Source organism: Schistocerca cancellata, chromosome 7 (assembly GCF_023864275.1).
Source record: "Schistocerca cancellata isolate TAMUIC-IGC-003103 chromosome 7, iqSchCanc2.1, whole genome shotgun sequence".
Classification (NCBI taxonomy): domain Eukaryota; kingdom Metazoa; phylum Arthropoda; class Insecta; order Orthoptera; family Acrididae; genus Schistocerca; species Schistocerca cancellata.
In genome coordinates this window covers 173,346,470-173,360,704 of record NC_064632.1, presented here as the reverse complement: position 1 = coordinate 173,360,704, position 14,235 = coordinate 173,346,470, and the positions used below count along the sequence as shown (strand labels likewise).

The window sequence follows — 14,235 nt, the reverse complement described above, 5'->3', positions numbered from 1 at the left end:
AGCACCCCACACCATAAGATCTTGAGCTGGCAATGTATGTCTTTTGAGAATGCAGTTGCTGTAGTGCCTCTCCCTGTCTGTGACGAACCAAAAAAAAAAAAATTCAAACAAACAAACTAGAATTTGCCCAAAAACGTTATCTGATGCCATTCCTATCACAAGTAATGTCATTCCATACACCATTGCTATCTACCATGTTTCTGCACATTCATTGAGGGCAAGCGGAGAAATGGTCAACACGCACATAAACCATACCATAATAAACAGTGATGGACTGTCATTGCTGATAGTGTATGATGGGTTTCACTGTTCCACTGTTGTGCCAGAGCCGAGGAGGGTGCAGATCTGTCCTGAAATGTCGTTCGGTCGAGGTGGCGATCTACTCGGGAGGGGGGGTGGGGGTGATCTGGGTGGTGCAACCTAACCTATCTCTACGACCTTCCATGAACCATTCTGCACACACCTGTTTGTACTACTGAAACACTTCATCCCACATGAGCAGCAGTTTCCCGTATGGATGCCTCACAGTCTGTCATGCCAATAATTCACCCTCTTTCAGACTCACTGATTTAAAGGTATGGTTTGCACATATGTCAGCGAGTCTTCCTGCACATCTGCTCAACTCACACTGATCCATTACCTTTGGTTTATGGCGAAAACAAGAGCCGCATGCGCATTTTACTGGTAGGGCATGTCGCATCATATCGATTCATGGAAGGCCATAGAGCATGACAAGATAGGTCAGGTTGCACCACCCAGAACCCCCTCCCTGAGAAGACTGATACCTCATCCGAATGACACTATTTACACACACCTGACTCGATTATAAACAGTTATTGGAATGAGCTAACTTGAGAGAATTTGTAGAATGACTTGGTTGAATTGTTGATCATTTCTGCAGAACATACTAATTTACATGTCCTTTGAATATGAACGTCCTATCTCTAGTCATTCAAGATGTTCTGTTTTTTCTGAACATGACTATACTTGAAATAAGAGTTTAGTGAAAACCAGACAAATTTATTCAGCTGTTGTTAGATCTTACTTGACTGAAGTCCTGAACAGTAATCTATTAAAAATCTTTTTACACAGATCAACCCTTTCATGGAATCTTAATCACTGTTCTGGAGCCTTCGAATCTCGGAGGCTGTTTGTCCAGTGCACTGGAAACTCCTGACTGGCATATGTTGTACGCTCTGCTAGATGATTCCATGAAAAGTTACATCTGTAACATTTCCTTTTCCTTTGTTTAGTGGCAAATCAATGCAGCTTGTATCATCAAACCTTTGCTGTATGTAGTATCATAGTCAGGTTTATCTGATTTTTATTTTTGTGTTAATACTGCAATGTAAATTGTACAATTGTTACATCCATAACCATGGAATGACCCTGCTGTATTATGTAGCTGCAGCTTGTCACTGCAAAAACTCTGTAGCACAAACTAACACTCGCAGAAAAACAGTACTTAATTTTGTTTACCATGCTGGTGGAGTTTAGTAAAGAAGTAATAAATTGAAACTCGTACCTGATGCTGTAATTTAATTGTGTGAACAGTGAAAATATAGTAAGTGATAAACTTTTTTCCTTTCATCAGTTTGTATGGGGTGTCTGTTAGAAAAAGAGGTTTGAAATGAGGTGTAAAGTTTGTTAACAGTCACCAAGTGCTCTCATGCTCAAATAGTGGATGAATCTAGTCGGAGTAACTTGTGTGCTATGTTTAGCTGCCTCTAGATGTATACATAAGTTCTAACTGTACTACTGAAGTTATTGTCTTAAATATTCAACATAAGATTGTTGCTCTTAATGAGTAAAATATGACAGCATTTTAAATTTGGTCGGTAACAGTACGAAATATTAAAAATAAAAATTTTTGTTGCCCCTGAAAGCCATTAAATAGCCAATCTGTAGCTGGGTCTTCGCTCCGGGTTAGCCATTTAGTAATATAGATAACAATAAACTTTTTTTATTTAAGTTGTATACGCACACCTCACTTGATTATAACCAGTTATTTGAACGAACTAACTTGAGAGTGTTTGTCTAAAGATGTAATGAAAATACCTTTGTGTCATTACAAAAACCTTTGTAGGTGACATCTAACAGTTGGTTCTTGTTGTACTAGATGTGACTGTCTACTGACTGAAAAAATGGATAGCACAACAGAAGTAGTTCTAATCTGTGAATAAAATATGTATGGCAGGTAGAATTATTAGCATTCTGATGAAGAAACCACTTCACAAATTCCATGTAAAGTTTCTAATTGGGTAACCATAGTGCTTGCATCACATATGGATAGTACTCATACAGTATTCTCCAAGCTGTCATGTAATATGTGCCCACATAGCTTTCCACATCAAGTGTGTGTGTTTAAGTTGTTCTGCCAAACCTTGTATCATAACTGCCTCAAAAACCAGTGTTACGATATCATGATTTCCACTCTATCTGTGCTCTAGATGAAGATTCTTTGTTTCTTAAATGTGTCAAAGTGCAGTGCAGATCCTATAGGATATGTGCCTTCTGCTAGGAATCTGATTCTTGTAGGTATGCCAAGTGTATGTTAAGTGAACCTTCACCTGAAATAATACAAAATAATGTCAGAGCTCAAACTGTCAGCATCCATGCTAGATCCAGGACCTCACATGTAAACAGTAATAACCTCTTAGGCAGACTGGATACTTTGAAGGAGAACAGCAAACTACTTTGAATTGACTGTAACAGGTTGCATTCTGTGACCAATGTGTCTCACTCACGTGTTTGGGTAAGACAGCATCTTTTGTCACAAAGTGAAACTCTGTATAACCTGTTGTTGTTCAACAAATGTCGGAGGGATCCCAGAACATTCTCTATGTGTGTTTCTTCAGTCTGAATGAAAAATTTTAATTAGTGCCTCACAGTGAACTAAGTAAGTGCTGAAACCGGTACGGTACCTTCACATACTATTTTTGAACACCATCTCATTTCTGGCAAGATTGGCAAACAGTAGAATATAGAGCATAATCATATGTCATTTCATTCATATGAATGAAAGAAAAATCCTGATCCACTCTAGACATATAAATAACAGTGGCATTAATGCTCAGTATGAAGTACAAAAACACAGACATCCTCTTTCCATTTGATGATATTTAAGTAGCAAGAGAGAACCTAATCTCTCCACTACTCACTTAACCTTATGTATATAGTTTGGAGAAATAGTATGTGTTTAGTTTTTTTAATGCTGTAAATTGTCATTCTGCGGGTGGTTTTTCAGGGGTATGCTGTCAGCAGCTCACGTGCTGGCAATGGACGCCAAGAACCTACTCGATGTCATTGATGCCGTGCGCCTGCGGCATCCAGACGTGGATGCCCTGATGCGTGGTGCACCACCCGACACGGGAGCTGCCTCTGCCGCAGCCCCCACACCTGCCCCCACGCCCGCCACCAGCTAGCGCAAGCAGGCCACGACCACCTGTGCTGCGAGTCCACCTCCGTGGTGTCGCTTCTTCTGGAGATGTGGGCTTTTCTTCTCAACATTCCTTAACTTTAGTTTTTTAAGTCTTTATTCTTGCTTGTATTCAGTTTGTGTTGAAACAGTATAAGACTCAGAGGTGTGCTCATATGAGTGGAGGAAAACAAGAGAAAACAGTTTTTAATGATAGTCTGGCTTTCCTCTGAATCATCCTGTAATTCTAGATTAGATCATCCTCAAACATTTGCTTTTCAGAGGTTAAAAAGAAGACTGCTATCTTTTGTATGGTATATAAACCAGGAAATGCTCCACTGCCAACAGTAATCTGATTTTTAATTTTTTTTTTTTACTTTAAAATATCTTAAGTACCAAGGACATTAATTTATAAGTTTGATTAAGAAACTGTGCACTGTTTTTATCAATATTCACAACACTTCTGCCAGTGTAAATCTCATTCTTTGGTGCTCTATTTTTATAGATAAAATAATTTGACAGAACAGAATGGTACTGTTAAGTAAAAATAAAGGAGATTGTGAACAGTTTCCTCATGTGTGTTATCATCATCATCTTCATCATCATCATCATCATCATCATCATAATCAGCATCAGTGACAACATTATGAATATTTGTTTTTCCACTCCATTTTGTAATCAGTGCTTCATCTACCATATATAGAGAAAAACGGCTCAGAAAGGAGTTTCAGTTTCACTTAAGTTTTCACTTAATGAATTTGACAGTAAAACCTGTGTTTTTTCATGTTGTATGTATTTTGGACGTAATGATATGGAGTAAAGGAATTTTTGAAAAACAGACTTATTTTACACATGTATGTATCAAACATACTGAAGCATACAGTGACAGTGTAGCATCTTATAAATTATCGTGATTAGCCAGTTCAGAATGTTATAAATGAAAGACTACTTTAATAAGATTATTTATATTCTTGTATGTGGCATCGCTAAGTGCTGTTGTATATTGTACACATATAAGAATATTTGTACTCTGCCTTTATACACAGCAAGCATAAATATTATTATCAAGGAAATGTTGCTGCAATATAAAGATTTATGTACAGTCTTTATTTAATTGATTTGCTCAAGCTATATATCTGGTGTGTACAGAATACTGTTGTTAAGGCAGTGGAGTGTGACTGTAGCACTTTTGAATTCCGTGTGTGCTTTAGTTCTGAACTATGCAACACTTCAGACTCTGGCTAAACTTCTGCTGTCATCTTCGCCTTTAGTAGGCTAGTGGAAATTCAGATGTTATTGAAAGTAGTGTGTTTGCAACAGTATTCCTATTCATATTCATGTGTTAAGGGCAATACATTAAAATACAAATGACCAGATGTAGAAAATTAGTTTTCAGCAAAGCCGTGAGATAGAAAAGTGTTGCGTTTTTCAGTTACTCAGCTAAATTATCGTAGTTTGTTTTCATGGATCCTTTGTTGAAGTGTACCTATAAAGGTGTGTATTTGTATGTTTGGATTTTTATTATGATTTTTGTGTTCTTATTCTTCAGTTGCCTGCTGCCTTATTGCACATGCAGTGAACTGATGGTACTACTTCAGCCCTTAAGAGCCAGACTGTTGAACCTCATTTGCTGTAGACAAAATTTTATATGCCTCAGTAAATTTTGTTCCTCCTATTCACAGTGATAAAAAAACTTGTATATTATCTGTTTAGCAGTACTCAGTTGCTGAACTCATCCACTTAACTAGTCACAGTGTTGAATGAGTGTGTGCCTGATTTCAGTGTGACAAGCACAGAATTGTGCTTTCCTGTGAGATATAACTCATAATTTATACCTGTCATAGGTAACTATGCTTGCCTTATGAGCAATGTCATTATCATTGTTGTTATTGTCATATTATTATTTCTGTTTTATTACTACTGTATTAAGAGTGCATTTGTCATCTTCAGAGTTTTAAAAAGAAATTAAACCAGTTTGTCTTTTGCAGAGCGATTTTCTTTATAAAGCAACCTTTGTCCAGTCACTATATCAGCAAAATGAAGAAAATTGAGGCAACAGTTTTAACAAAATCTGTAAATTAATGTGAACGCTAATTTAGGCAATTGGCAGTTATATTTCAGCACTACATTCACTTTCCAGTTCTTACACCACATAATTTAAATAACATCAGTTGAATACTCTCTGAAAAAGGAATATGCTCAGTAACGGTACTGTGAGTTGAGAGAGGAGATATTGTTTCTCTCTTTCCATCTCTCCCTCCCTCCCTCCCTCCCTCTCCCTTCCAATCACACATTTTGTTTCACATCTGTTTCTTACCATATTCTGAGTATGAGAGTTTTACATATTACATACCTTCTGAATTTGTGACGAAGTGTACATGGAAGTTTCCCTTTTTTGTTCTACAGTGAAACAGAAACTTTGTATAAGCCAAAAAACTATTTTTGGTAACCGTCAATACATAGACCAAATCTCTGCATGGCAAGCTTCAGCATTAGTTGCCAGTAAATGTATTTCTCATACTTTTCAGGATGAAGGTAGCAAAATAATTTTTAAATAAATCCTGTTATTAACACTATCAGTCAGTGATAGATTAGTGGAACATAATTGTGGTTTTTGAGGGGGAGTGAGGCTAGTTTGTGATGAAGAGCATGACCACAAATGAAGTTGGCAACTGTAGTGACCATGTATTTGATAAGTGAAGGGAACTGACTACAACTTTTATTCCATTATTTAATGTTACTGATATAGATACTGTGAGTTAACGAGCATTGTGCTCTCATTTAAATATATGGCCGAAAGAGTCAGGCTGCAGGAATTGTGAAACAAACCCTGTCATCCAGGACTGCATGCCACAAAGGGCACAGATTCACCACAAGATGGGGAAATTTACAGGCGTCTATTGTCTAGTGAGGCCTAAGCGCAGTAGTGTGTGAGTGAGACAGACGAGAACCTACGTCACAGGGAAAGCCAATAGAAGTTGTTGGTGGACGAAGAGACATAACAGTGTTAAATATGGCGGACCTAAGATTGGTTATAAAGGGAAACATTTATGGAAACTATTTAATTGTGTAGTAATGCAGAGAATCAAGCCACAGTAATTTTAATCTGCCATCCTCCATAAAGTTTCATGGTGATCCCAATAAAATGTGAATAGTGATCATATCTATAACAGTTTAGGATTTACTCTTAAAGTGAAATTAACAAGTTATGTAACAAAGACCTGAATGCTAAAATCTGAACGCTTTGGTTGATCTTAATGATTGACATTTCATATAGAAGCACATCATTGAAATGAGAAACATTTTAAATATCAACTCTGTAACTTAATTTGTTTAAAAGATATACCTTACAGTGGGGTGACTTTGAATATTTTAAATTCATTTTTCTAAATTAAACAGAAACTTCTCAAGATATGACATGAAAGTTTTTGGGAAGTTGAAAGATGTGTTGCTGAATATGATAAAGCACATTATACATTGTTATCCCACATGCTTAGTTAATTTTTTTAAAAAATTTTCATTGTTCAATTTCACCCCATGGGTCAGGGTCACTTTGAACATGGAAACATTTGCCTATTCTTTGGAAGTCACATCAATTACTGTTAAATGACACCCCTATCATATGAAACAGCATGGTATTTTGTATATAAATATAGTTTTGAAAGTAACTTATTTAGAAAAATTTGAGTATTTTTTATGAGTTTTCTTTAATCACCTGAAACTGTTCGTATGATTATTGCGTTATTTTGCTAACAATGGAAATGCGTGCTGAGCTACTTAATGAAATAAGAAAATTATTTGAGAATAGATCTTTTCAAAACAGTCTGTAAGCAATGAAAAAAAGTTATCACATTTTAAAGAAATACATCTGTAAACACTCTACAGGAAAAGAAGCTGCCAGGAAAGAGTGTCCACTCTAGCAGATGTCAGAGACATCAAATTTAAGCTCAAAATGAAGCCTTCCCCTTCTGTCTACCTTAGAATCAGGCAGAATCCTACAAATGTCATCTTTCTCAAAACCTGACACTTTGGGAACACACACACACACACACAAAAAAAAAAAAAAAAAATAAACTTCATCTGATTCCACCTTGGAATGCCATTTTCTCATAAGTGTAATTTCATCATCAGTGATAACATGTCCAACATAATATTTTACACTTTTCTTTGAAGGAAACTTCAGTAAAATATATTTTCCATGGAGCTGATGTGTCAAAGAATACAGAAAGCACTGTTCAGAGTCACCCCTTGAAAGACAATCCTTCACATTTTATTTTTTTACATCACCAAAGAATAAATATAATATTTTATGCTTTTTGTAAATGTTCATTCAAGTGTTAACCTTGCACATAAAAACTCATTTCAAATTCTAAATTCAAAAATGCTTCTAATAATAGGCAAATGTTTTTGCGTTTGTGAAGGAACTTACATTTCCAGAAAATTATTTTATTTTCTGGCATTGGTATACAACTTTATTTCATATTGACTGTCGTATCGTCTGAATGTATCGATTACTGGCGATATTGAAAGACTCTGACCTTAGTTCCATATGTACGCATTAGAGTGCAGCATTTACTTCAAAAAGATGCTAAATTGCTGTTCAAAGTCGCCTCACCTTTCAAAGTCACCCCGCTTTATGGTAGTAAATTTAAATTATCCGTATTTACAGTTAAACATCAGATCATCATTTTCTCCACACAAAACACATTGAACTATGGCAGCATGACACTTTATTGAATCATTAGGTAATAGAATATTTGTTGTAAAGTTTAGTGCATAATAGTTACTTTTGTTATTTATTTATTTATCAGAAAGCACATTGGTGAAAGGCTAGTGGCTGTGGCATTCAAAGCTAAGACGGAAATGGTATTGGTTTTATGTAAAAGAATTGAACTTTTATTATGTAATGGGTATTATTGTTACTTTATTGAGAACGTGAAAGTGGTCATGCTATGATTATTTAAATATGTTAAAATGTAAAGTAATGTAGAATAAGCTGCTGCCAATCAGATGGACGGTTTCAGGAAAGGGAACTGCCCTAGTCAGTTGAGCGACGATGCTCGGCACACCGGAAACGCGGCCAGGGACGGGCAGAAACAGTGCTGGTGCATACATGAAAGCGGACAGTTTAGCTGGAGACACCAAAGGGTACAGTTCGGATTGAGATGCGAAAGCGGTCAGTCGGTCTTTAGGCAGCTAGGAAGTGAAACGACTTAGGAAATTTCGCGTTGTGTGGTATCACGGGACTTAGTCTCTGAGTGGTGAACAACCACGTGGCTGATGTGAACTTTAACTTTTCCTGTAGATAACTTGTATTTTGTGATGATATTGTGAATGATCGAACTGTGTCAAATGGATATGCGCTCGAGTGTAACAGTAACTCCAAATACGACCGCTTTCGCTATCAGTTTGCTTTCTGAATAAACATTATTCTAACCAAATAACATCTGTGTGCCCTACATCTTTTATGGGTCGTTAATTTAGCTCCTGATATTAATATTACTGTTGCTTTATGCTGTATTAACTTTTATTTTGAAAACACAAGTGTCTAATTTAGGGCATGTAATCCGACAAATGCGGTTCAACCCCTAGCTGATTTTGAGCCAAGATATTTCGATGAAGAGGAACCTCATGTGAGCCCGAAAATCTATGGGATGTTAGTTTGCAATACATAAACGTGTTCATTTTCTGCAATGTACACATACATCATCTCTGTAATGGAAATATTTGCTGTTGCAACATATAATCATCATCTTCGTCTTATACAGTACATTGTGTTACTGTCTGCATAACGTATCTGCCAGTTCCATTTCCAAATACCATACTTCTGTATGAGGTTGAATAAATGTAAAATGAAGGAAAGAATATGTGTGGAAATTACTTCTGCATTTGGTAGAGAAAGCTATACATCTCCTTGAAGTAAACACATCACAAGTTTTGATTCTGGCCAGGTTTTATTGATGAAGTCTAGTAACACTACCTAGTATTGTATAGTACTGTAAGATATTCACCCAAGGACTGTTTAAAATGATGCAGGATTTGTCAGCTTTATAACTGAAAAAATGTAAATCATATTTACAGAAGTTTACAAGCATACAGGCGTATTTAGTAAAGATATGACAGTTGGTTGACTATGGCCTCACTGTAGGAATCATCCCAGCATTTTCCTGAAACAATTTTGGATAGCTGGATGGAGCACAAACATCCATCCTCTTGAATCAGAGGCAAGTGTCTTAACAAATGCACTGCCACATTCAGTTTATACAAACTTTCAACAAGTTGGTGTAATAAAATGAAAAAGAATTGTACATTGTTCATTCAATATCTCACTGCTTTCTTTGCACACGCTATACACACTTGCAGATTACCGCAAGACCAAAGCCGTGCTTTCATGGCCCTATTACATCTCCATATCTTTACTTCTGCCTGTCTGATGAACTGAGGCAATAGTATTACACAGTATCAGATTTGGGTATATGAATTTATGATGGTAAAAGAACATGTGAATGCTTATTACATGTAGGAAATGTTTTACTTGTTGGAAGACTAATGTATCAGTACACAATTTCCGTTCACAGTCAGTCAGAGAGATTCTGGGAAAATTTCCTACTAATTGTTTAGGAATTTTGGACTATTTTCCACAATGTGACCAAATTTTCCACAGAATTATAGTTGCACCATAGGATACTGACCTTCAGCAGTACATAATTTTCTTTGTGTCATTGAATGGTGAGGAACTCTTTCAGTGCAATCAAATTGTATCCAGTAGCACTGAGGCACAGAATGATGGACCAGTATGATTGTGCTAAATGTTCACTGTCAAACACATGTGAAGCAATAATTTTCCACATTTTCACACGTGACTACTTGCACAAGATATTACAGTGCCATTAAGTGTACCACATTGTATTCAGTAATCTGCTACAGTCAGAAGCATTTGTTGTTGAGGGGGGAAAAGTGATGACTACAGTAGAGGCAGGTAAATGTTCACCTATTTTCATATAAATTTTCTTTTATCATTCTCAAGTTGGACTAGTTTGTCACTGTTTGGTCTACCCTTAATTACATACATCATTGTTTGAGTGTATTGTGATGACGTCTCCACTGGTGCCTGGCAGCCATACTCATTAAGTTCTACATACTTCATCCCAGTTTTGATGTGTGCTTTCTGTGTTCTTCAGACATCCACATTGTTTGTAATTATAATTTCACTGGTTATTTAGATGATGTGACAACAGAATGATTATCAAACTGTGGTGTGTTCTTTCAGAGTTAACTTTTCAGAATATACTAGATAGAATTCATGTTGAACTTCACCGTACATACTGACTTATCTCCATTGAGTGTCATCTCATACTACACTAACAACCTGCCCTGGCCCCACACGGATAACATTAAGTATCTATTGCCAGATGACACGTCTGATGTAGCTGTAATTTTGTTTAGCAGCCACTGTGCAATATTTATTGGCATTTGGAGAGACTTCTCATGGCAGTGATGGGAGATACAAGCTACCATGCTGCTTGGTTCGCCCAAAAGCATTGCCAGTGTAGCCTCCTGGTAGCGTTAGCTCACGCTGGCCTCGCATTGCAGTTACCTGCTTCCATTGCCACCAAACCTTCCTCGTAAATCAGTATATATATTAGTGACAACCCTATCAAAATGTCAACAATAGTTCCTGAGATTACCCCAAACATACGAACAGAAACCATGGAGAGGGACTTCAATTTATATATGAATAGAACAAGAAGATTTACAAGACTGTCTTTTTATTATGGTGGCTGAGCATTAGTTTAAAGTGTTATGTCTCTTCAGTTTATTCAAGCATTGCACCATTGCTTTAGGAAAAAGGAGGGAAAAAATCTGTAGCTATGGAGTCAACACAGGAAAATTACAAAATTATTTTTTTGAAAACAAATGCTTAGTGACCAAATCTTTTTTACATGCATTTCTCTCAGGTATGCCCCCACAGTGGGATCAGTGGGTTTGCTTGCATGATCTCCCCTTGTCATATGTGGAAAATGAAAGATCAACTTGTAAACCTGCAACTTTGGATACATTTTTGTTGGTAACTTTTTATTTCAGTTTACCCATTTGAACAAACCATACACAACATGAATAGTATAGAAAACGATATAAACCAAACTATTCTGTAGATGAAGTCAACATGTGATATGTTATTGTGCCAAATGTACCAACATAAAAAAAAAGGATTTGCAGTATCTGTGCTAGACTATCCTAGACTTATGCTGCAGTTGCAGTATGATACCTGCCACCAACACCAACACCGCTGACAGCCAGTAGATCACTCTCTGAGTGATCTATATTTGATGGTCAAGACAGAATAATGATATGTCATTGAGGACAAACTGAAACATGTCGAGCTAATAGGATTGAAAACATGGTCGCATTGCTGCTTTTATCATCATATGATTGTAATGTTACTTTGTGAAGAGCAAATTATTTGTGCTCTTTGTGTGTATTTTTGAGATGATACATCACTATGAAGCTTGGTTGGTTGGTTGATTCAGGGGAAGGGGCCAAAAAGTGAGGTCATCAGCCCCCATCGGATTAGGGAAGGATGGGGAAGGAAGTTGTCCATGCCATTTCACAGGAACCATGGCATTTACCTGAAGCGATTTAGGGAAATCATGGAAAAGCTAAATCAGGATGGCCAGATGTATGTTTGAACCGTAGTCCTCCCAAATGTGAATCCAGTGTGCTAATCAATATGTCACCTTGCTCAGTGTGTGAAGCTTCCATGAGAATTTGTATGTATCTGTCTGTATCATAAGTAATGCTGATCTAATTCACAGTGACAAGTCCTTGTGGATGTAGTAGTTTTTATGTCTACCAGTGTATCAAGAAGCTGTCCAGAACTAAAGCATTGAGTTATAAAGATGAATTCTGGTGGTAACATGGGATTTAAAAGAACGGTTAACAAAGAGCTGATGAAAGACAATGTCTCCAAATAAGTGTGAAACTTAACAATGGACTACCTCAAGGATCCACCCTAGTACCACCTTCTCTTTTGTCCATGTATCACTGACATGGCCCAGAGTCACTGAAATTGTTGTGCACTGATGACTGGGCATTGCTGTCTGGCATAAAGGCATGAAAACAATAGCACAAATGTGATGGAAGGACTGAAACACTCTAATACAATACTTTTGTGGATGGAGGCTTTGCCCTAGGTTAACCTACATCAGAGGCCATGTTTCTGCATAAACCACAGACTGGATAACAACATGAAACTTCCTGGCAGATTAAAACTGTGTGTCCGACCGAGACTCGAACTCGGGACCTTTGCCTTTCGCGGGCAAGTGCTCTACCATCTGAGCTACCGAAGCACGACTCACGCCCGGTACTCACAGCTTTACTTCTGCCAGTACCTCGTCTCCTACCTTCCAAACTTTACAGAAGCTCTCCTGCGAACCTTGCAGAACTAGCATTCCTGAAAGAAAGGATATTGCGGAGACATGGCTTAGCCACAGCCTGGGGGATGTTTCCAGAATGAGATTTTCACTCTGCAGCGGAGTGTGCGCTGTTTCATATCAGCGCACACTCCGCTGCAGAGTGAAAATCTCATTCTGGATAACAACAGTTATGCACTACATTTTGTGTACATTGTTCTCTCATACAGTGTGACTGTGATGTATGTCGGTGTGACTTTGGACAGAACTTTAAGCCACAGGCAATATCTAACAAAAACCACTGTGTCTCTTCAAAGCAGGAACAGCTTTCTTATAAAACTCTGTAATACTGCTTGGGGGTACTCATACACTCTGGGTCTGGTGTGCTCTGCTGTGAAATACACCACTCCAGCATGGATCAATTGTGGCCATGTAATTTTGATGATTTCCTTCATGGCCATATATCATTGTGAGAATTCTAATATAAATAGGTCTATAAATTCAAATATTGATCAATGAATTACTTTATGGACTCGTAATCCAATTTTATGAGGTAGTTCACCCAGTATTATTTATTTACCCTCATGTTCTTTGTTGGACAAAGTTAATTTCCTTATCACTGCATTTTTTTAGTGGAAAAAGTAACAGTATTGTCTATAATTTTAGTTTGTTCGATCACTAAAAATTCATTCATGAATTTTAATTTGCTGAGTCCTTTATCCAGAGTCATTTTTGGAGACTGTAGATATTACTGGACTAAATTTGCTACCTCCAGTATTGATGTAGGTCAAAGAAGTGACATCACTTAGAGCCACAAGTAGCAAGTTTGCTGAAGATTAGTATCAATGTTTGCCTTGGGTGGATCTTGTTTATTTCACAAACTGCTCATAATTGTTCCCACATTTTCTTTTAGAACTTAACTGAATTGTAATCAGCACACAAGCAAGTATCAGACAGGCATTTCAAACTTGTTCCTATTTTTTTCTGTAAGTAGTTCTCATCTATATGTAGAAGACAAAAAGAATGAATATAACTTCTCTATGGTTCAACAACAGGTGATGCTAGAGGGCTCCCTTGAGAATGCATGAACTCCACAAAGATTTAAGGAATGATTAGCACAAGCACTAAACAGAACTTTTGGGTTGACTCCTCAAATTTGTTGTTGTATTCCTGCATGTATACCTGACACTGATGCAGCATTGTCGTAACCATGAGCCCTCCACAACACAGTATCCAGCCCATCTTTTTTTATATATCCTTCTCACATAAAAAAAGAAGACCAAGAAGGATACTTGAACTTCCATAATGCTGTCTTCCATGAGGGCATATCCAATTATTTTACTCCTTTGGTCAGTTCTGCTTTCATAAACAGCCCTGTCAAAAATTATTCCAGAGTGTTTGGCC

At 37.1% G+C, this 14,235-nt stretch overlaps 1 protein-coding gene across 5 annotated transcripts in view; it reads left to right on the top strand.

Annotated features, from left to right (window-relative positions):
- LOC126091907 (focal adhesion kinase 1) overlaps positions 1–5,405 on the top strand; it is a 752,716-nt gene extending 747,311 nt beyond the window's left edge. For all 5 annotated transcript variants that reach the window (XM_049907213.1, XM_049907212.1, XM_049907215.1 and 2 more), the window contains one exon: positions 3,248–5,405. In XM_049907213.1, coding sequence (XP_049763170.1) covers positions 3,248–3,425 — 178 coding nt within the window. In that variant the 3' untranslated portion in view covers positions 3,426–5,405. The remainder of the gene's footprint in view (positions 1–3,247) is intronic.
- The last annotated feature ends 8,830 nt before the right edge of the window (positions 5,406–14,235 follow it).